General features: G+C 39.5%; 1 protein-coding gene across 1 annotated transcript; it reads left to right on the top strand.

Annotated features, from left to right (window-relative positions):
- Nucleotides 1–87: 87 nt before the first annotated feature.
- Nucleotides 88–23,498, top strand: NUDT21 (nudix hydrolase 21). The gene is made up of 7 exons (XM_033218452.1): nucleotides 88–376; nucleotides 3,477–3,677; nucleotides 4,776–4,839; nucleotides 12,587–12,676; nucleotides 17,475–17,550; nucleotides 17,860–17,974; nucleotides 19,874–23,498. Exons 1-7 carry the CDS (start codon nucleotides 261–263, stop codon nucleotides 19,893–19,895), a joined length of 684 nt encoding a protein of 227 aa, XP_033074343.1. The 5' UTR covers nucleotides 88–260; the 3' UTR covers nucleotides 19,896–23,498.
- The last annotated feature ends 266 nt before the right edge of the window (nucleotides 23,499–23,764 follow it).

The following is a 23,764-nucleotide window of genomic DNA, read 5'->3' as shown; positions in this document are numbered from 1 at the left end:
TACCAATGGGAGCTCCAGCTATTGCAGCCATCCCACCAGCGATTGGCCCAATGGCGCTCGGTCTGGCAGGCCATCTCCTCTCTACTTCCTGCCGCCAGAGGCCCCGGGTTCACTTCCGGCGTGCCTACGCCTCCTCTTGCGCTCTCCTGTTAATGGCGGGCGGTAGCCGCTGAGGGGGTTGCAGATAACCGCTTCCCGCACTGGGAAAGTCTCCCCTGCCTCCCACTTTCTGCTCGCCGCCAGCGCCGGAGCTCGCCAGCATGTCTGTGGTACCGCCCAATCGCTCGCAGACCGGCTGGCCACGGGGGGTCACTCAGTTCGGCAACAAGTACATCCAGCAGACCAAGCCCCTCACCCTGGAGCGCACCATCAATCTGTAAGTGCGGGGCGGCCTTGGCGGGCATTTCTCTCGTGAGCGCTCCTACAGACTCTCCCGCGCGTCCCCGGCTTTTCGGCGTGCTTCACGCCTCCGCACCTCCTGGCCTCCAACTCCCGCTGGCTGATGCGCGCCTTCCTCCCTCCCTCAGGCCCCTTTCTCATCCTCCTGCCTCCGGGAGTTAGAGTCCTTTTCTGAAAGGAAGGCTTGTTCCCATCCTATGTATTCGGTCATAATGGGGAAAAATGGAGTTTGCTTTTAACTCATCCTTTCCCCACCTCTCCAGAGGTAACCAGCTTCAAAATGTGTGTGTGTGTGTGTGTGTGTGTGTGTTTTATCCTTCCAGTGAAATGTTTATGCTTTGGCATCACGTATATGGTATTGCTTTGTTATTGTTGATGTGATACGAATGGTATAACCTGGTATCATTTTTTGCACATTTCACTCTGACAGTAAGCTTTCGAGATCCAGCTGTAATGCCTAGGTCTAGTTTTTTTCCTTTTAATTGCTACTTAAATATTTCAGTTTGTGAATACAACACACGTTATTCATGTGCTCAGGGCTGTCTGCCCTGCCCCATGCCTTATGCCTTCGCGTCGTCTGATGATGTCTCAACGCCGGTATCCCAGGCACCCCAAGTAGGCCCCTCCGTGGGAGTAAGGATGCTGCTATGGTTGGGCTTTCAGACTGGAGGGAACTAGAATGTTTGTACCAGAAAACCCATTGTGGGCTGTGTTTTATTTTCAACACCTTTCCGTTTCGGCACTTGAAATCATTGCATTTCAAGGTCACTCTCAGCGGCAGACTTGCTGTAGCAGGTAATTGACGTTTGAGGTGTCTGAAGAAATTGTCAGTAATGCTTTTGAAAATCGTGTCTGAGGATTTGTTTTCGAGGCAACGTGGTGCCTCTATTTTCCTGATGGAGGAAAGTGGCCAGTTTATGCCAGTCTGTGTACAAGTGCAAGGATTTGGTGGTATTGATGTTTTCGTAAGGCAGTTTAGGTGTTTCTCTTGTTTTATATTAAAATAAATGGACGTTCTCCCTCCGTCCCCCAACCAAAAGTGATTTGAAGTTGAAAAGATGGTTAACATTGTTTTATTTTGTAAAATGTGTTGGCTTGGAAATTTAGATGATGGAAATGCTGGGTTTATAAAATCTGGAATTAGTCGATAGTTGTGTGTATAAAAGTCCTCAGGAGTGGCGGCTCACAACTGTAATCCCAGCACCTTGGGAGGCCGAGGTGGGAGGATCACTTGAGGCCGGGAGTTGTAGACAAGTCTGGGCAACATAGGCTGTCTCTACAAAAATTTTTTTTAAAATTAAGAAAAAAATCCATCAAATGGTAAAGGCAAATGTTATCCTTTTTAAAAGTATGAAAGCACAGCTTCTGGGTTACTTTCAGTGGTGATTAGAGCTAAAACCCACAGTCTTTTCTTGTTTTGTCTTGATTACTGAATTAATTTGCATCAAGCCATTATGTAGAATTAACTTGGCAAAATAGCTTTCAGCAAGATATTTTAATCTTCGCTCTATTAAAATTATGGGTTGATTTACAGTACATTTCTTCTCCTATATAAATACAAATATTCAGAAATAATCATTGTGTTGTGAACTTAAGTTCACCTGAGTTAATATTAAGTTGAAAACAAATGCCCTCTCCCCAGTATATTTTCTTTCAGGAAATATTGCACGAGTGCCTACTTTGTGCCAGGCACTGTGCACAATACTGGATATACAGTGGTGAGGAAGTAGGGTGTAGCCCCTGCTTTATGAAGCTCACAGTATGATGAGAACAATGTGTGTGTCTGGGCTGGCACTCTGATTTCACAGGTGAAAATTCTGACATTTCATCTTGATATCTCTTTACTGACATTGGAGCTGGCTCTTGCAACAGAGATGTGTAATGGTTATCCTTAATTCTTTCTAACTCAGGTTGTGAGAATTAAATGTTAATATATGTAAAGCGTTTAAAAAAATTGCCTGGCACATCGTGCTGTGTAGCATATCTGCTGCTGCTATGGATAATAGTGTTAGATTTAGCATTGGGTCTACTGGGGGCGTTCTTTAAATCTTTAAAGCATCCTTGAAATGGTATATTTTAATTATTTTATAGCTTTTTTATATGCCTAGAACTTGGATTCTGGAATTAAAGTAATTTTTAAAGTTTTGGCAACCTTGATTTGTTCCCCTTTCAAGAATGGCTGAGTGTAGTAGATGCAATAATGTTGACTATTAATGTCAAGGGCTTTTGGTAGAATAGATACCATGGGTGGGCAAGTGTGGCCTAAATTCTTACTCAAAGGCTTCTTGCTGTAAGGCTTTAATTAAGGGCATACAACATATAAGTATGGAATTTTTAAGTATCTTTAAAGAAAAATTTGATCCTTATTAGGCAAGATGAAAACTGTCTTGAACAGTTTGAGCTATATTTTAAATTCTTGGTAAAGGGGTGGGTAGAAGATTGAGATGAGGAGAAGGAAACAATAAGGAGACTGAACAGAATAAATGCCCAAGGCTAGTAAATAGGTTTAGAGGACAAAAAGAGAAAGTAGAAGAGTTGCTGTGAAAAGGAAAGGCTGTGGTGCAAGAAAAATCTGAGGATAGTTGACTGAGAGAAATAGAAAATAACTGGAGGGATGTTGATGAAAAGTGCTGACTTAGTTTTAGAAAAAAGAGATTAGCCATTAGCACCCATAATTAAAACTTTCTGATTAGATTAGTAGTCAGAGGAATGCATGGGGACATTAATTATTAGCCAAATTGGTCTTGTTGGAATAGCAGCCATGGTCTAAAACCAGAGGATTACTAATGTTCAGATAACCATTTCTCTAAGCATTTAAGAATAGTGTTATCTACACTTCAAAGTTAAAGTATGGAGGAGCAGCTTTATCTCATGGAAGCTCTGGCTTTAAGAGTCCAGAGAACAAGATTCCAATCTCTGCTCTCTCATTAACTTTAGTTATGTAACTGTACAAATCCTGTGTCTCTGAGTACAACATATGCACTTTTTTTTTGTACTGTGGTTTCTTTATGCTAATGTCTGTCATGGTAAATTACATTCTTCAGTTCTCATGTTAGATGTTTGTCTTCGGATCACAGGTACCCTCTTACCAATTATACTTTTGGTACAAAAGAGCCCCTCTATGAGAAGGACAGCTCTGTGGCAGCCAGATTTCAGCGCATGAGGGAAGAATTTGATAAAATTGGAATGAGGAGGACTGTAGAAGGGGTTCTGATTGTACATGAGCACCGGCTACCCCATGTGTTACTGCTACAGCTGGGAACAACTTTCTTCAAACTGTAAGTAGTGTTGGAAATTAACAGGAAGACAGTTTTTAGTAGGATTGCTGTTTATGCAGCTGTGGACTACAATTTTAGCCCTCGGTCATTTATTTCAACAAACACTGCTGTTAATGATGTCTTTAGAAAGAGAAAATCACGAGTAATTTTTCTCCATTGTGGTACTCATTTATTTTCCTAACCAGTAATCTGCGTGTTTCTATATGTTGTCAATGTTAGTGATTGAGCTTGGTGGAAACCCTGTGGAATAGTTGAGTTCAGGATCAATGTTAGATGTCATTATAGCATCACCAAGAACAATTGATATTTCTTTCTTGGTATGATTTGCGTTTCCTGTTCTTAAGATGACTTAGGTTTTTGTGGATAACAGTTTTTTTTTTGTCATTTAAGCTCCTGCATCTCTCAAACATTTGATCCACAACTATTTGACTAGATTATACCAAAAAGAAAGGTCTCCAATACTTACATGGCGCTCTTGAAAAAGTGTCCCATTGTTTAGGCCTAAAGAATGTGATCTGTTCCTCTCTGGGCATTTCTAGACTCCATTATCATCAGATACCTTCCAGAGATGAGATTGGGATGGACTGGTGGTTAGCAATTTTGTTTATGTTTGTGCTATGTTATATATTCTGTCGGTTTAAAACTAGAGTTTATGTGATGGGTACATATGGACATAAAGTTGGAAAAAATGAACAATGTATACTCCAAAGGTGGAGAGGGGGAGGGAGAGGCAAGGGTTGAAATACTTCCTATTAGATGTTATGTTCACTGTTTCGGTGATGGGTTCACTAGAAGCCTAAACCTTACCATTACACAATATACCTATGTAACAAACTTGTACATGTACCCTTTGAATCGACAATAAAATAAAAATAAATATATACAAAGAGGAAAAAAACCTAGGGTTTGTATACTGTTAGTCTGGAGAATTGACATGAATTCAAGTATATTCTCCCCCTTCACTTTGATACTTGTTTTGATTGCCTTATTACACTGAAATATGTTACTTAGTGACTTGATAGAGATAACATTTATTGTGTTCTTTGTTATCTCCAAATTGCATTAAGTTGAAAGCTGAAATTCTTAACTTTTATACAGACCTGGTGGTGAACTTAACCCAGGAGAAGATGAAGTTGAAGGACTAAAACGCTTAATGACAGAGGTATTTTTCTGTTTAACCTAACTTTGAATACCATCAATTTAATAGTTAATTTGGCTTTTAATGTCTTGTAAAAAGGGTGTTAATTTTGGAATATTTAGTTTTCAATAAATACAACTTAAACCCCAGAATGTTAGTACAACGTTGATTTTTTTTTACAAGTTGAACTTACACTTATTTCAATTTTTAAAATGTTAAACTGTGTCACAGCAATGATAAAAACTGACATTTAAGTATTACTGTGCTAGACACTGTTCTAAGTGCTTTACATGTGCTAATTCGTTTAATCACCACCACAACTCTAGGAAGCAGATATTATTAAGTATAAATTTCTTCTTGTTATATAGCTAGTGTGTTGTAGAGCTAGAGGTTTGAATGCAGGTAGTTTTGTTCAAGAGTAGGCCTCTATGGAATTTTGAAAAGAGAAAGATGCCTTTGTTTTCACTTTTTTCACATATTTTTTAGACTTTGCCCAAATTATTCTACTTTTAAAAAATCATTGTAATGCCTGCATGTAAAGACTTGGGGCCAAATGCATAGATACTGAGGATTTTGAGACTGTAAGTTGTTTTCAATATTAGTTTTCTTCTTTAACATGCAATTGCCACCTGCCCCCTTTACAAAACTCATACATTCTCTGTGCAAAAAGCTTGGCAAACACAGAAAAGCAAAGGAGAAACAAAACTAAAGTCACCTGTAATTCTCCTACTTTTGACCTATTGGTTTGTCTTTCTAGTAGTTCTAAAAATGTATTATAACTCTTAAATATTTTACTGTGCTTGGACTTCCATTTATATAATGTCTGGTAGAAAGATATAAGTGCAGTAGGATTGAGGGAGTGCAAAATGAGAGAATCACAAAAGCAAAATTTTTAGAAACTGGAAAACAGATGGGCAAATTATAACTAACTTGGCAGAAACCTTAGTCCAACAGATAGGCAGGCAGAATCCAACATTGCAGAGTACCAGAATGAGGAACTGAAGGTGCTAGGTACTTACGAAAGTGGGGCCATGCATGGGCTGAAAACTGGACTGGTTCAAAGTATATATGAAGTATATTTATACAGGTTGAGTATTCCCTATCTGAGAGCTTGGGACCAGAAGTGTTTAGCTACTATTTGATAGCACAATAGGGTGACTATAGTAAGTAATCACTTAATTGTAAATTTTAAAATAACTAAAAGAGTATAATTGGATTGTTTGTAACACAAAGGATAAATGCTTGAGGGGGTGGATACCCCATTCTCCATCATGTGAATATTATGCATTGCATGCCTGTATCAAAACATCTTGTGTACCCCATACATGTATACTATGTATGCATGTATACATGTATACTATGTATGCATGTATACAATGTATGCATGTATACATGTATACAATGTATGCATGTATGCATGTATACTATGTATGCATGTATGCATGTATACTATGTATGCATGTATGCATGTATACTATGTATGCATGTATGCATGTATACTATGTATGCATGTATGCATGTATACTATGTATGCATGTATGCATGTATACTATGTATGCATGTATGCATGTATACTATGTATGCATGTATGCATGTATACTATGTATGCATGTATGCATGTATACTATGTATGCATGTATGCATGTATACTATGTATGCATGTATGCATGTATACTATGTATGCATGTATGCATGTATACTATGTATGCATGTATGCATGTATACTATGTATGCATGTATGCATGTATACTATGTATGCATGTATGCATGTATACTATGTATGCATGTATGCATGTATGCATGTATGCATGTATACTATGTACTCAAAAAAAATTTTTTAAAAGTGATTAGGATTTGGGATTTTTTTCAGGTTTTGGAATATTTGCATTATGCTTACCAGTTAAGCATTCCTTATACAAAACTTGAAATGCTCCAATGAACATTTCCTTTTTTTTTTTTTTTTTCTTGAGACGAAGTCTCTCTCTTGTCACCCAGGCTGGAGTGCAATGGTGCAATCTCGGCTCACTGTAACCTCCACCTCCCGGGTTTAAGCAATTCTCCTGTCTCATCCTCCTCAGTAGATGGAATTACAGGCGCCTGCCACCATGCCTGGCTAATTTTTGTAGTTTTAGTAGAGATGGGGTTTCACCATGTTGGCCAGGCTGGTCTGGAACTCCTGACCTCAGGTGGTCCGCCTTCCTTGGCCTTCCAAAGTGCTGGGATTACAGGCGTGCGCCACCGCACCCAGCCTGAGCATTTCTTTTGAACATCATTTCAGTGCTCAAAGAGTCTGAGATTTTGGAGTTTCAGATTAGGATGTTCAACCTGTGTATCTAGATTGTCTTCCCCACTTTGTAATTAGGCAAAGACTGGCTGATGATTGATTCTCTGTAGTAATTGAATCAGAGAACAACTAGCAATGAAAAAAGTTTAGGGGATGGGGAAGAATAAGCAAGAATTCCCATTCTGAATAGTCAGACTCTTGGACTTCTATTAGGCTGACAGAATGTTAACAATTCGGCTTTTTTTTTTTTTTTTTTTTGAGACGGAGTCTCGCTCTGTCGCCCGGGCTGGAGTGCAGTGGCCGGTTCTCAGCTCACTGCAAGCTCCGTCTCCCAGGTTTATGCCATTCTCCTGCCTCAGCCTCCGAGTAGCTGGGACTACAGGCTCCCGCCACCTCGCCCGGCTAGTTTTTTGTATTTTTTAGTAGAGACGGGGTTTCACCGTGTTAGCCAGGATGGTCTCGATCTCATGACCTCGTGATCCGCCCATCTCGGCCTCCCAAAGTGCTGGGATTACAGGCTTGAGCCACCGCGCCCAGCCGGCTTATTTTTTTTTAATTTTTTTGAGACAGAGTTTTGCTCTTGTCGCCCAGGCTGGGGTGCAGTGGTGTGATATCCAATGTGAGCAATAGTGGCTCACAGCAACCTCTGCCTCCTGGGTTCAAGCGATTCTCCTGCCTCAGCCTCCAGAGTAGCTGGGATTACAGGTGCCCACTACCATGCCCAGCTAATTTTTGTATTTTTAGTAGAGATGGGGTTTCATCGTGTTGGCCAGGCTGGTCTCGAACTCCTGACCTCAGGTGATCTACCTGCTTTGGCCTCCCAAAGTGCTGGGATTACAGATGTGAGTCACCATGCGCGGTCTAGGCTTATTTATTTTTTTTTAGAGACGGTCTCACTCTGTTCCTCAGGCTGGAGGACAGTGGTGTGATCATAGCTCACTGTAACTTCAAACTCCTGGGCTCAAGCAATCTTCCTGCCTCAGCTTCCTGAGTAGCTAGGACTGCAGGTGTGTGCCACGATGCCTGGCTAATTAAAAAAAATTTTTTTATAGAGATGAGGTCTTGCTATGTTGCCCAGGCTGGTTGCAAACTCCTGGCCTGAAGCAGTCCTCCCATCTCAGCCTCCCAAAGCATTGGGATTACATGCATGAGCCACCAGGCCCAGCCAACAATTAGATTTATATATCCCAGGCTGAGGGTTGGAAATCTTGTTTCTGGAAAAAGTGACCAGTCCGAGAAAAACTTCAGATACTGCCATTTTGGAGCTGTCTTAATCTGTTTAATGTTGCTATAACAGAATACCTGAGGCTAGGTAATTTATAAAGAAAAAGATTTATTTGGCTCACCATTTGCGGTGGCAAGATTGGGCAGCTGGCAAGGGCTTCATGCTGCTTCCACTCATGGCAGAAAGCAAAATGGGAGTGGGCATGTGCAAAGAGATGACATGGCAAGGGAGGAAGCAAGAGTGAATCCGGGAAGCCACACTCGTGAACAACCCGTCTCCAGGGAACTAATCCATTCCTGATGGCGGAAGGGTATTAAAACTATTAATGAAGGATCCACCCCCATGACTTAAACACCTTCCACTAGGCCCTGCCTGCCAACACTGCCACATTGGGGATCAGATTTCAACATGAGTTTGGGGGCAGGGAGACAAACCATATCCAAAACAAAGCAAGAATTTTCTATAGAAATAATGTAGTCCTGGACCAGGCACAGTGGCTCACATCTGTAATCCCAGCACTTTGGGAGGCCGAGGCGGATGGATCACGAGGTCAGGAGTTTGAGACAGCCTGACCAACATGGTGAAACCCCGTCTCTACTAAAATAAAAAAATTTAGCCGGGCGTGGTGGCGGGCGCCTGTAATCCCAGCTACTCAGGAGGCTGAGGCAGAAAAATCAGTTGAACCCAGGAGGTGGAGGTTGCAGTGAGCCGAGATCGCGCCACTTCACGGCAGCCTGGGCAACAGAGTAAGACTTCGTCTACAAAAAAAAAAAGAAAAAAATTTGTAGTCCTGTCACTCATGCACACAGAGGTGACAGTTAAGCCTCTTGTTGCTTCTACCTTGTGAGTACACAACCAAATATCACCAGGCTTTTGGAGAAAACTTCTTAACAAGAAAGATCAAAAGAAGCAAAAGGACCTTAACAGAAGCAGAAAATTCAACCATTGACAAAACTGTGATTAATATTCTTGGTTAATTAAGAGGAGATTTTGCACCTGTGAAACAGTGCTGTTAAAAAGGCATTTTAGCCCAGAAAAACCTCATAGATATTTTTAAAAAGTTGGAAGAAATAAAAAATTCAGTAAAAAGAGTTTCATTCTACCAGAAAATAGAATGAAAACATGATAGAACATAGGTAAGAAAAGATAAAATTAGTGGGTCATTCTAGAAGGACCAATATAAACTATAGATAAATAGAACAGAGTAAAAGGAAGAATTAGTAAAGCGTAATTGGAGAAGATTTCTCAAACCTCAAAGAGCATGAGTTTTTAGATTGAAAAGAGCTACTGGCCTTGCCTCTATAGTGAATGTTTAAAGATCCATGCAAAGGCATGTCATCATGAAATTTTAGATCCTACAAACAAATAAAAACAAAAAGATCCTAAAAGCTTCCAAAGTGGGAGGTGGAGGATTGGTAAGTAAAGAGGTTAAATGCAAAACATCAAAATAAGAAATTGCATTAAACTACCCAGAAATAATTCTGGAAGCTAAAGGATGGTGGAGTGTTGTCTTTGTGATTTTGAGAGACTACGATCTCTGTCCCAGAATTTTCTAATCAAACTATAAATCAAATGTGTGGTAAAAGTTATTTCTGGACATGCAGAATTTCAAAAAGTTTCATCTCTTGTACCTTGTCTCAGGAAGCTACTAGAGGGTGTTCACCCCCAAACTGGAATAAAATAAGAAGATAGAGAATTTAGAAATACTAAGATCTAACAACATAGGAGAGAGACCAAGAGAAACCCTAGGACTCCAGCTGGGAAGCAGGGTTGAGACTATCAAGTACAGATTACAGCAGGATGATAGAAAAATGTGTCTTAGGCTGGGTGTGGTGGCTCATGCCTGCAATTTCAGCACTTAGGGAGGCCAAGATGGGCAGATCAGTTGAGCCCAGGAGTTTGAGACCAGCCTTGGCAACATGGCGAAAAATTAGCCTGGTGTGGTGGCTTGCACCTGTAGTCCCAGCTACTCGAGAGGCTGGGGGACAGGGGAGGCTGAGGTGAGAGAAGCACTTGAGCCCATGAGGTGGAGGTTGCAGTGAGTGGAGATCGCACCACTGCACTCCAGCCTGGGTGACAGAGTGAAATCTTGTCTTGAAAAAAACAAAAACATGTCTTAGAGAAGATGAAATTAATAGAATAACTGACAATTGATATTTGAATTGAGAAGAAATTTAAATTCTCGTGGAGAATGTGGGAAATGAATTTAGTGATAGCAAAAGAAATGAAAGTTATTAACTAAAGAACAGGATGATTGAACAAGTAAGGAGATATGGTTGCTCTGTTGTGACTGATCTACCTGATCATACTAACTTAAATACTGAATATTGACTTAACCAAATATTGATAATGGGAGATGCTGGAAGAAAAAGTATAACTAGGTCATGTGATTTTAATATCTAAATTCTCATTCATAGTAGAGGGTTATAGGCTTTTAAAAAAGTTTTTAAAATGAAAATCTGGGCACGGTGGCTCACGCCTGTAATCCCAGCACTTTGGGAGGCCGAGGTGGGTGGATCACGAGGTCAAGAGATGAGACTATCCTGGCCAACATGGTGAAATCCCATCTCTACTAAAAATACAAAAAAGCCAGGTGTGGTGGCGGGCACCTGTGGTCCCAGCTACTCAGGAGGCTGAGGCAGGAGAGTCGCTTGGACCCAGGAGGCGGAGGTTGCAGTGAGCCGAGATTGCGCCACTGCACTCCAGCCTGGGTAACAGAGTGAGACTCTGTCTCAAAAAAATAAAATGAAAATGAAAAATCAAGAAACCGTCATAAAATAATATTTTGGCTGGGCCTGGTGGCTCACACCTGTAATCCCAGTGCTTTGTGGGGCTGAGGCCAGAAGATTGCTTGAGGCCAGGAGTTATAGTGAGCCATGATTGCGTCACTGCGCTCCAGCCTGAGTGACAGAGCAAGACCCTATCTCTTAGAAAAATGTGGTTTTGAGACCTGGCACAGTGGCTCATGCCTGTAAGCCCAGCACTCTGGGAGACTGAGGCAGGCGGATCATCTGAGATCAGGAGTTTGAGACCAGCCTGAACAACAGGGTGAAACCCTGTCTCTACTAAAAAGACAAAAAATTAGCTGGGCATGGTAGTGTGTGCCTGTAATCCCAGCTACTCACGAGGCTGAGGCAGGAGAATCACTAGAACCTGGGCGGCGGAGGTTGCAGTGAGCTGGGATTGTGCCATCGCACTCCAGCCTGGGCAACGAGCAAAACTGCGTCTCAAAAAAAAAAAAATTTTTTTTTTGAAAAATAATGACTTTACATTGAAGAAACCTGATAAACAGTACCTCAGCCAGGTGATCGAGGTTGGCATTAGTGATAAGCCACATTGATGCAGCGTGTACCCTTGATATGATGGTGATGAGAATGGCCCTTTTACCTCTGTATTTTTCTTACCAAGAGCTCATAACCTCAGTTAATTGAGGGCTGTTTTACAAAATACTTGACCAGTATTCCTCAAAACTATCAAGATCATCAAAAACAAGGAAAGTATGAAAATCTGTCACAATGTAGAGGAACCTCGGAAGAAATGAAGATTAAGTGTAATATGGTATCTTAGATGGGATCCTGGGACTGATAAATGAAAAAGGACATTAGGTTAAAGATTATGGATATCTGAATAATATATGGACTTCAATTAATAACCTTGTCTTGGTATTGGTTGATTAGTTTGACAAATGTGCCTCACTAATGTGAGATGTTAACAATAGGAGAAACTGGGTGTGGGGTATATGGGAAGTCTCTGCTCAAGTTTTGCAAGTTTTCTGTAAATCTAAAACTACCCTAAAATAAACCGTTTATTTAAGACCAAGAAGAATGCTTTAAAAATAGAAGCAAACGGGAAAAACAACCAAGAGTTGAAAGTTACAGCCAGTGGGAATGGGTGAAGCAGGACAGAGAACTGCAGTTTCTCACCATGAACATTGTGGAACTGTTTTTGGCCACTTAAAATATGTAGAGTATGACTTTGATTAAAATAAGTTTAATGTTCTGCTATACAAATTAATACAAATGAAAGTTGAATTTTGAATACAGTTTTTATGTTAATACTAGCTTGCCAATTTTGAACTAATATTGTATGTCTTGGGCAGAGTGACATCTATAATAACAAATTATAGAGATGAAATCTGTACGGAAGACGTATTATCCCTTTGTCTCTATTAGCACTGCTAAGAATTTTCTGTTCACTGAAGAAGGGGATTCGTGAGTACATATATTTAGTTGTTCACTGGCTATCTTATTTCTTTTTGACAGATACTGGGTCGTCAGGATGGAGTTTTGCAAGACTGGGTCATTGACGACTGCATTGGTAACTGGTGGAGACCAAATTTTGAACCTCCTCAGGTTAGTGTTCAGTTACGTTTGCTAGGCATTTTGGAAGCAGAAAGCTCGTTTAATTCTAGCCACTTTAAAAAAGATTAAAGTAGAATTTGACTTGAAATTTTCTTCTCTTCCCTCCTTAATTTAAATTACAAAATTAAGCCAAGCACTTCTTATTTTAAAGGAAAATGTAAAACAAATACAAGGCCGGGCGAGGTGGCTCATGCCTGTAATCCCAGCACTTTGGGAGGCCGAGGCGGGTGGATCACCTGTTGAGATCAGGAGTTTGAGACCAGCCTGGCCAACATGGCGAAACCTCATCTCTACTAAAAATATAAAAATGAGCTGGGTTTGGTGGTACAAACCTGTAATCCCAGCTACTCAGGAGGCTGAGGCAGGAGAATTGCTTGAACCTGGGAGGCAGAAGTTACAGTGAACCGAGATTGTGTCACTGCACTCCAGCCTGGACAACAGAGCGAGACTCCTTCTCAAAGTAAATAAATAAATAGAACAAATACAAAAGAAGAGAGAATGGTAAAAGTGAATGACTTGCCCTACCCGTTATCTGCCTTTAACAGTTAGCACATCACAGCCCCTTGTTCCACCGCACCATTCTCCTGCCCTCATCTTGGATTATTTTGAAGTTTCAATTGTAAATATTTCATTGTGAATCATAAAAGATAAGGATCTCTTTAAAAACAACCGTAGTTCTGTCATTATCATACTAAAACAATTCCATATTATTGTCAAATATATAGTCACTGTTCACATATCCTGATTATTTCAATTTTCCTTTTATAATTTGTTTGGATTAGGATAGTCTCTAAAGTCTCTTTTACACAGTTGGCACCTTTTTTTCCCTTGTATTTTATTTGTTGATGAAAACAGGCTAATGTTTCCATTCTGATTGCATTCCCCTGTTGTTTTTGAATATGTAGTTATTTCCCCTGTGTGCCATGCAAATTGATAGTTAGATCGAGAAATTGTATTCAGGCTCGGTTAATTTGGGGAGGGGTAACAAGGCTTGTCATAGGCGATATATTATCTATTGCTGCATAACAAATTACCTCAAAATTTAGCAGCCTTTCGGCCTCTGGGAGTTGCTTAGGGTGGTTCTGGCTTAGGCTCTCTCATGAAGTTACAGTCAAGTTGTCAGTTGGGACTGCATCATAAGGCGGAACTGGGGTTAAAGTATCTGATCTCGAGCTTACACGTGTGTGTTAGCAGACTTCTTGGTTTCATCTGGGCTGTTAGACTAAAGCTTTGCTTCAGGTGTTGCTGGCTGTTGTCTCCAGGTCTCCCTCAGTTCCTTACCATGAGAACATCTCTAAAAGGACAACTCTCAGGCAGCTGGCTTCCCCCAGGCTGTGTGATCCAAGAGATAGTGAGAGACAGAGTGCTAGAGGAGTGCCCAAGTAGGAACCCTCAGTCTGTGGTAACCTAATCTTGGCAGTGGCATACCATCACTTCTGCAGTATGTTGTTGGTCACATAAGCCAACCCTGGTACACTGTAGGAGGGACTACACAAAGCAGTGAATACCAGGAAACAGGAGTCATTGGGGGTCGTCTTAAGGCAGTCTACCACAAGTGGTATAGTGTACTTCCATCAGGAATTTTAAAATATTTGGTTGTCTCTTTTTGTAATGTTAGCAGCTCATTGATGATCATTTCCTGGTCTATGAATTCATAAGGGTTGTGATCCTCATGTAAAAAGAAACTTACGTACTACTGAAGTATGTGGTTTGTGTAGAAAAAAATATATATGCTGCTTTTCCTTTACTTAACATTTTTCAGAAGAATGATTTAATTCCTTACCATCATCTAAAGACTTGACTTTACTCAAAAGAGAGGATAAGACCAAGACTTGGGTACAGGCAATTTGAGAGTTGATTCCAGGAAGCAGCAGAATACAGGGAGAGTGAGACCAGAAGCAGCAGAAGTAAGACAGGCATGTTACTGATCTTTTTACACCTGTGGGCAACTGGGTTTGTTCTGTTAAGGACTGGGAACAATGTGGAATGTACCTCATAATTGTCTGTCAGAAAGATAGATGGCTAGGGACTCCTATCCTCCGTTGGATAATGAACTCCCTTGCACTTCCATGTTGAGTCTGATTGCTTATTGAGACAGTGGCAGCAAACAGGGAACTCTCTGATACCTTTCAAACATAGCTGCCCTGAAATTGGAGGTAGTGTAATGGGGGCACACACACACACAAAAACATGTTTCAGTGACCTTCAAAGTGTCAGTATGACCTTTTGGATTTAAATAATTTGAAATATTTTAATACACGATAATGAGTGATAATGTTACTGATGCTCAAATATTCCTATTTTTGCTAACGGTGGAACTTCTTAAAGTTGAATCCTGAATTCTTTAGGCAGATTAAAAAGCCCTATGACTTTATAGCTCTTTTACATGACAAGATGTTTCAGGTCAAGCGTTGCACAAAATATCAACCAAGCAAAAGATTGTTCTTTTCTCTTGCTTCTGACTCCCTTGTATGGCAGAGGGACAGGAAGATAGGGGCTGTGGAAGCTGATGCTGGTGTTCGCTAAGAATTGCCAGGAACACATCTTGGCTTTAAGGAAGAACAATTTCATATGGAAACAGTGAAGTTACTTGTTCAAAGATACATAGTACAATTATTCTAAACTTTTTTTGGCTTTCTGAACATTCCTTGATCTAATTGGAAAATGCTTAGTAGTGACCCCAGTCATTTTCCAGATAACTTTTCTGAATATCCTCACTCATCTCCCCTACCACTGTCCTAGGACAGTTCCCTTCATTCACTAAAGCCTAGAGTTTGCCCTGGTGGTATTTGATATAAGGTAAGTGTATTGATTTATTTAGGAAGCCTAGAGTATTAGTTAGATGTCAGTGGAAAAGGAGCCTATCATCTCCCTATCTCAAGTCTTTTTGTATAAACTACAGTCAACTTAAACATTAAGACCAGAGAAGAAAGGCTTAAAAAAAAATAGGAACACGTAGCCTTGAGAGCAGAGAAAATTTGGGGAAATGCTACTCGTTTTGTTTGGTCATGGTTTGGGAACTTTTGTTGTATGCGATCCACAGATCTCTTAGCTTGTGCTGTTCAAGCCACTTCTCACTTCTCTGCGACTGTTATTGTATCTGGTTTTCATGACAGTTTAAGGAACCTCCAAAGCCTGGGACAATTGCCTCAATTCATTGTACCCTAGGGATGGCTCTGGTATATAATTATTCTAACTGGAATACTGGTTAGGTGCCAATGAGTAACATAGTGGAAAATAACATAGGCTTTTATAATTAGATAAGAGTTGAATATATACAGTTAAATCTTGGCTTCACAACTTGGCTGAGTAATCTTGGGAAAGATACTTAGCCTCTCTTAGCATGTGTTTCTATGTAAATTGAGGATGATGCTAATACCTCCTTTTGGCAGCTTCTGCTTTTATCTCACTTTCCCCTTTTATCTGTTTTCAGCAATTTTAAATTCCCCCGGTCAAATACAACTCCAACAGCAAAAGTAGATTTCTCAATGTATTGTGGAGAGATTTATACAAGAATTGTATAACCCTTAGACTTTTTTTTTTTGTTCTCTGTGTAAGAATTTTTCCTTCCTGGGTAGCAACTTCCCTCTCTAATTCTCTTCATCTCTTTAAATTCTCTTAAATTTCATCGAGTAAAATGGCTTTGGCTTTGCCCATCTGGCAAAACTTCATTTGGACTGCTCTTCTGGTATTCCTGAAGCATGCACCCTGGGATACGGGGAGGTTTGAGGTTGGGGCTGGGAGGTGGAGCAAGAAGCATCTTGTCAAATGCCTCACAGGCTATATTTGAATTTTTAATGTAGTAAACAGGTCTACATCAGGATTCTAGACTGTTTAACTTACTGATACATATATATATGTATATATATGATTATGATTATTATTATTTTTTGAGACAGAGTCTCGTTCTGTTGCCCAGGCTGGAGTGCAGTGGCACAGTCTCAGCTCACTGCAAGCTCTGCCTCCTGGGTTCATGCCATTCTCCTGCCTTAACCTCACGAGTAGCTGGGACTACAGGTGCCCATCACCATGCCTGGCTAATTTTTTGTATTTTTAGTAGAGACGGGGTTTCACCGTGTTAGCCAGGATGGTCTCGATCTCCTGACCTCATGATCTGCCTGCCTCGGCCTCTCAAAGCGCTGGGATTACAGGCGTGAGCCACAGTGCCCAGCCTATATATATATTTAAAAAAAAAAAAAAAACAGCTTTTAGGCCAGGCATGATGGCTCACACCTATAATCCCAGCACTTGGGGAGGCTGAGGCAGGCGGATCACCTGAGGTCGGGAGTTCAAGACGAGCCTGGAGAAACCCTGCCTCTACTATAATACAAAATTAGCCGGGCGTGGTGGCGCATGCCTGTAATCTCAGCTACTCAGGAGGCTGAGGCAGGAGAATCACTTGAACCCGGGAGGCGGAGGTTGCAGTGAGCCGAGATTGTGCCATTGCACTCCAGCCTGGGCAATGAGAGCGAAACTCCATCTTAAAAAACAAACAAACAAAAGCCTTTATTAAAGATACTAATTAAATCAGACTTCATTATGTTGTAAGTATCTGAAGCTATAAATTCTGTGACTACATATTTTATCTTGAATGGTTGACTGGTTTACTGCTTGTTATTTTATATGCATTAAAGCATTTATTTACTAGTGTATCTGTTAGGTAAGTCCTGGTAAAGAGAACAGAAAGTAGTATGCTTCTCCCAACAGTTTATACTATACTGGGGAGTAAGCATGTAAAGAAATGAAGCCATGGAATACATGTTAAAGTTGTATTCATTTGTAATTTCAGTATCCATATATTCCTGCACATATTACAAAGCCTAAGGAACATAAGAAGTTGTTTCTGGTTCAGCTTCAAGAAAAAGGTAAGTTATTTTGTTTTCGAAGGTAACCATCTAAAAACTTCTGTACAGTAATTTTAAGGATACCTCTATTTGTGTTTTCTCAAAGTTCCTTGAATTTTGGGGTTTATTGTAAAACTAAAAATACATACCATGCTTTTAGTTTAAAATCTGTGACTACGAAATGTACCTTAAAAGACACAACCAAAATGTATTAGTGAGAATTATCTTTTTTCTTAAACTTTTTGTTAAATGTAAAATTGGTAATTAATTTAAAAATGAAATGGAAGCAGTGATTATATAAGAACTTATAATAATTCTGTTTTATTTTAGCCTTGTTTGCAGTCCCTAAAAATTACAAGCTGGTAGCTGCACCATTGTTTGAATTGTATGACAATGCACCAGGATATGGACCCATCATTTCTAGTCTCCCTCAGCTGTTGAGCAGGTATAGAAAGTTGAACATTTTTTGGTTCATCCATATTAACTGTAAAATTTAAAATATTCTGAGCCACTTGAGAAGGTATGGTTCATGAATTTTGGTCTTTAAGGAAACTAAGAAAGTAGTCTCCTAGGTCATGTGCAAGCCATAGATTAATTGTGACTAATACCATTCCCAGACTATTAAGTTTCGGCATGACATTCTAGTATTTGTGCAAATGCTCTTCCCTAATTCTGATGTTCTCAAGAGTTATGGTTGATGTCTTTATTCAAAGAAGAGATGGTTAAATAGCAGTCAACAGTGTGTAAATATGAGTGGAGTTGTCTGTATAAAAATGTGGCAGATTGGCTGGATGCAGTGGCTCATGCCTGTAATCCCAGCACTTTTGGATGCTGAGGCGGGTGTGTCACCAGGTTGGGAGTTCAAGACCAACCTGGCCAAGATAGTGAAACCTCATCTCTACTAAAGATACAAAAATTAGCCAGGCGTGGTGGCCGGCGCCTGTAATCCCAGCTACTCAGGCTGAGGCAGAGAATTGCTTGAACCCAGGAGGCAGAGGTTGGAGTGAACCGAGATTGCGCTACTGCACTCCAGCCTGAGTGACAGAGCGCGACTCCATCTAAAAAAAAAAAAAGGTGGCAAATTGAATATCTTGGTGTAATATATTCTCTTTCCTTTTTTGAAACTTACTATATTTTGGCCCACATTGAGGCTTGTGGGATTAAGTCCTGAACTTTTACGTGGGGTTTGAATCTTTAGGCAGTTAGAGTGATAAGAAATGCAGTTTTTTATTTTTTTTATTTTTATTTTTTGAGACGGAGTCTCACTCTGTCGCCCAGACTGGAGTGCAGTGGCGTGATCTCGGCTCACTGCAAGCTCCGCCTCCCGGGTTCACGCCATTCTCCTGGCTCAGCCTCCCGAGTAGCTGGGACTACAGCCGCCGCCACCATGCCCGGCTAATTTTTTTTTGTATTTTAGTAGAGATGGGGTTTCACCATGTTAGCCATGATGGTCTCGATCTCCTGACCTCATGATCTGCCCGTCTCAGCCTCCCAAAGTGCTGGGATTACAGGCGTGAGCCACCGCGCCCGACCGAAATGCAGTTTTTTAAAAACTGACTTGTACTGGTTGAGGTCTCTATTACAGCCAGCCATCGATAGGAATTGCAGAATAACATGGTGGTTATGAATGTAGATTCTGCAGTCAGTGTTTGGATTTGAATCCCAATCTCAATACTTGCTGGCAGTGTGACCTTGGAAAAAAACTATTTTACCTATTTGACAGTTTCTTCATCTGTAAATGGGGATAGTAGTCTCTACTTCAGAGGATTGTGAGGACCAAGTGAAATAATGCATATAAAATGCTTACAACAGTGCCAGTAATCTGGTATGTACTTAATAAATGTTAGTGAAATTGGCCTTTTGTGAAAGCTTATTGAGTATGAAATTGCTCTTTCTACTTCGTCACTAATCAGACTTTATCTTTTGTCACTCCACTTGGGCCTCCTGATAGGTTACAAGTTGAAATGCATATGGGGGAAAAAGAGTCATATTATTTATTCAAACAGCTACTTGCCAAGTGCAGGAACTGTGCTGAGTAGTCAAAGGACATGTAGAAACTTTTCCTGCATTAAGGAACTTATTAGTGGATAATTAATCAAATTTATAGTCTTAATTTTTTTATTATAAGTATTCAGCAACAGTGTTTTTAATGCATAAGATGTGACCAGTGAGAGAAAATTGGTGTAGAAAATGCCAAACGTGGTAAAAAGGCATTTGAAGGGGAAAAAAAGAAAATGCCAGACATGTTAAGAGAGGGTAGAAACATCCAGATAAATTTCTTGATCTTACGTGGAAAGTAGTATGTACTGTCTTTAATAAAGGTATTGTTCTTTTTAAAATTCAGGTTCAATTTTATATACAACTGAATTCCTGCGCAGTGGAGAAGTAAAAGAAGCCGCTTGTCTCTGTGAGCACAGCTATATACAGTGTAGAATAAATGTGGTAGAAAAGTTTTTTTGGTTTTATCTCTTTTGCGATCCCTAAATTGCCACCTACTTTCTTTTGTTTGAATAGTAAAATTAATATGAAGAACTAGATAGTGGTGTAAACAAATGTGATAATGTTTATTTACTTTTGGTTCTACTCATACTTTTTGTACAACATTAAAGAAAATTGACTTTTTTAAAATTTTAATTTCTCATTAAACTTCTAAAATTCTTGTAGGTGAGGATCATTTTTCCCTCCACTTTAGGATGGTGAATGTTACAACACAGTTACAGGTTTAGGTCAGTCAAGTTTATTGAACCCTTGCTTTGATACCATTCTTGGGCACATACTCCAAGACTGTATTAGATTTTTATGATGAAGAGCTTCCATTACTTTTGAAAACTGTGTTTGTCTGATTGAGTCCAAGGTGCAACTCCTAAATGAATTGTGTTGCAGAGAACTCCCAATATAATTCACTGACCAGTACATTTTATAACCATCCAGGCCTTGGTTTGCAAGCAACAGACCTTAAACGTATAGGAAACTATTAAAATTGGCTTGATCAGCAATCATAGGGATTGGTATAAGAAGAGACTGATTTAGAGCTCAGAGTTTTCTTCACATAATGGGGGATTAATTATTTGTGCTGTTGCAAAATTATGTGTCTTATTCTTAAAGCCATGGTAAAAATAGTGATCTGTGAAGGAAATTTCTAAAATTGGACATATTAGGTTTTGAACTCTGAGATTGCACAAATATTCAATTAACTTGAAGTTATATACATATAGAAGAAAATTTGGTTTTAGCAAATGACGGAGCCTTCGAAAATATTTTTGGAATAATGTGAATCAACCAAAAACTGGGGGCAAGGCAGAGGACAGGTTTTGTCAGGTTAAGAGAAAAATATGAAATTTTAAAAACTTTAAAAAGTACTGACAAATTCAGATCAAATTTGAGGGAATAAAAAATATTAGAGCAAAGCAATTTGCTGGATGTGTCGTTATTTAATGATCAAAGTGTAGTGTGTATGCCTTATTATAGACTTGACTGTAGGCTTAATGTAAAAAGGAATCTTGCCAGATGTAGCTACTTAAGGAAAAAAGGGTTAATAGGAATGAACTTTTGATTAGTATGGTACCAGTCACAGGGCTATTTTCCTGAATATTGGGTGATGACAAAGGTATATGATACTTGAGAAAATCAGGCCAAGTGTAGCTGAGCAGTTATATTAATAAACACTCAAGTGTTTTTAGTTGGGGTCACGTCAAACCCTCACATGGTAGTTAAGTAGTGAGTAACTGTGCATGTCCTTAGTCGTAGGTGAGCACCAGTCTCCATGACCAAAAATGCCCCCTGATTTCCTTTGAAAAAGCCACTAGTTCTGTGAATTGTCCTTTTCCCTCCTGCCCCTAACAGTTCTACCCCTCTAGCCTACATTAGCATATTTCTCATGTAATGTATTTTGCTGGTAAGCTCATCCATTAGCTGCATCCTTCAGCTATTCCTTTAGATCGGGGAGCAAGACCTTTAGATTGGAGGAAGTGGATATGAAGATGGATTGATTCAGCTTACCTTCCATGATTGCTTCTGAGGGAAAAGCTACAGTGGCCAAATTTCAGATGTTCACTTTTGCAGTTTGGGGAGGATGGAGAGAGGTAGACTTTTTGTTGTGTGTTTTATAAAGTGCTCTCAGTAAGGAGTGTTTGAGTTGAAGAGTCATCTGATTCGAGGCCACTCATGTTCTTTGTAACTTTGACAAATTCTTCACTTCCCACTTCTTCCCAATATACAGTAAGTACATGAGCCAGTCATCCGTACACTAAGGCCTAGTTGAGAAAAACCTTTGATTCAGGATGGCTGGGTTACTAACCTTGGAATGTAAGAGATCTGGTTTTGAATGTAAAATTCATAACACACAAACGGAAGTCTTAAAAACTTTTTGCTCTGGTCAGTTACAGGTGGATCCCAATAATTTGTTTTTGGTTTTCTGATGGAAATAATAGAACTAGGGGAAATCAAATCTGGTTGGTAGATGTCTATAGTATTAGAAGAGGGTATAAGGGCACTGTTTAATACTAAGTTCTTTTGATACGTAAGTTCTAATATTTCCCTGTGCATTCCAGATCTACATACTAAATGCTGAATCATTTTGAAATGGGCTCTTGATTAATAGACCCATATTTTTTAGTGGCTCCTATGTTGTACATTTGTCTAAAGTGAAAGTTCTCATTTGCGTTCTAAAACTACAATATATGTCATCTTATTTTCCCTGAGTAATCCAAGTATAGTGCAGATTCTATGTAAAACTACTAAATGACACTGGAATATGTTGAGTAGATTGGGGGAAAAAACTATAAAGTTTTACATGATTGTTTGTAGTTACCTTTAGGATGGACTTACCCCTTTGGAGAAGAGTGAAATTTGTTTTTTCGCCGTGTGATGGAAGACCATTGTGATTTTTAAAAAAAGTATATAATACTTAAAATGGCATAATAATTCTGCACTTGAATGTGTACTGTTAACAGCACATTTGGAAGATTTTTAAACTTTTTATTGTCTTATAACTAGCATTCACTTATTATTTTGGATATTTAAGGGTTCCATTAAGTTAACATTGTATTTGGACGAAGTGTAACCAAATTAGCCAGTCTGTTTTCTTCCATGTTTAATTAGAAGTGAGAGGTAGAAGTACTTCAAATTCAACAGGCCAGCAAGCAATCGGCTTAAAATTCCCTTCCTTAAATGTGCTCTTATGCTGTCAGCTTTTTAATGACTTTATTTTTACAGTACTTGTTCAGTCACTTGAGATGAAATGCTTGGGGTAGCTTTTCTATCCTCAAACTTAATGTTTTTACTTGTTCATAGTGTTTGGAACAGTATGTGCCAATCACTGAGACTGCTTCAGAGTTTGCAGTTTTGTAAGTTTCATTGCCAAAGAAGGCTTAGTGGTTGTTGACTGTAGTATAAGTCAACTTTCTGTAGCATAAGATTTGATTTTCCCATACTTACCCCACTTGTTATACATCATTGACTATTTGGGTTAAACTGGACTCATTTCAAGCAGTTTGCTTTTGTTGTTCAAATCGTGATGAGAAACTTAATACTGTAATTTTATTTGAGCCATAAAACACATTTTAATATTAGTTTGTATTATATTTATTAAGCTTGTTTTTGTGGGAAAAAACTTACTAAAACCTAGGTAAGTCTAGATTAGGCCAGTTTAGGTGTATTTTGTATTTTAGTAATGGATCATATCGTAAAAATAGAGATAAGTTGGGAAGATATATTGATTATGCTGTTCTGTTGAGGGAAAGGTCACGTATTTAGAAATTTAAACTTTTGGTGATTGTGTTCACATCATAGTATACAAGCATCATTTATAGTTTGGCTTTGAGAACTTCTGGTATTACGTTTATGGAAAATGTATAAAAGAAACAAGTTTTGGTTATATTTTTATATTTGTAAAGTAAAAGTTTGGTTAAAGTGATCACTGTTCTTTTTTTATTTTATTGTCATTTCAATAAAAAATATTTGAAAGAGAATGACTCTGTGATTGTTTTGGGATAGTCCTGTATGTGTGGCTGCTGACCCTACTGTGCTAGTAGAAATCTTGCATGGTTCTTCATTGTGAGTGGCCAAGGGCCTTTAGGTAAGAGACAGCTTAGCATAATAGCAAGGGCCTGATGGCCTGGGTCATTGATGTTGCCTTCGCCTTGTGCCCCACACACTTCCCCCCCATCCCATTGTGTGTTAGCAGTGTTTTTAGCAGACTTAGTTTCCTACGGTGTGAAAGGGTCACTAGATTTGG

This window comes from Trachypithecus francoisi, unplaced genomic scaffold (genome assembly GCF_009764315.1).
Source record: "Trachypithecus francoisi isolate TF-2019V2 unplaced genomic scaffold, Tfra_2.0 Lachesis_group10, whole genome shotgun sequence".
In the NCBI taxonomy this organism is placed as follows: Eukaryota; Metazoa; Chordata; class Mammalia; order Primates; family Cercopithecidae; genus Trachypithecus; species Trachypithecus francoisi.
The sequence above is the reverse complement of the archived record's forward strand: the minus strand, read 5'-3'. Positions and strand labels throughout refer to the sequence as shown.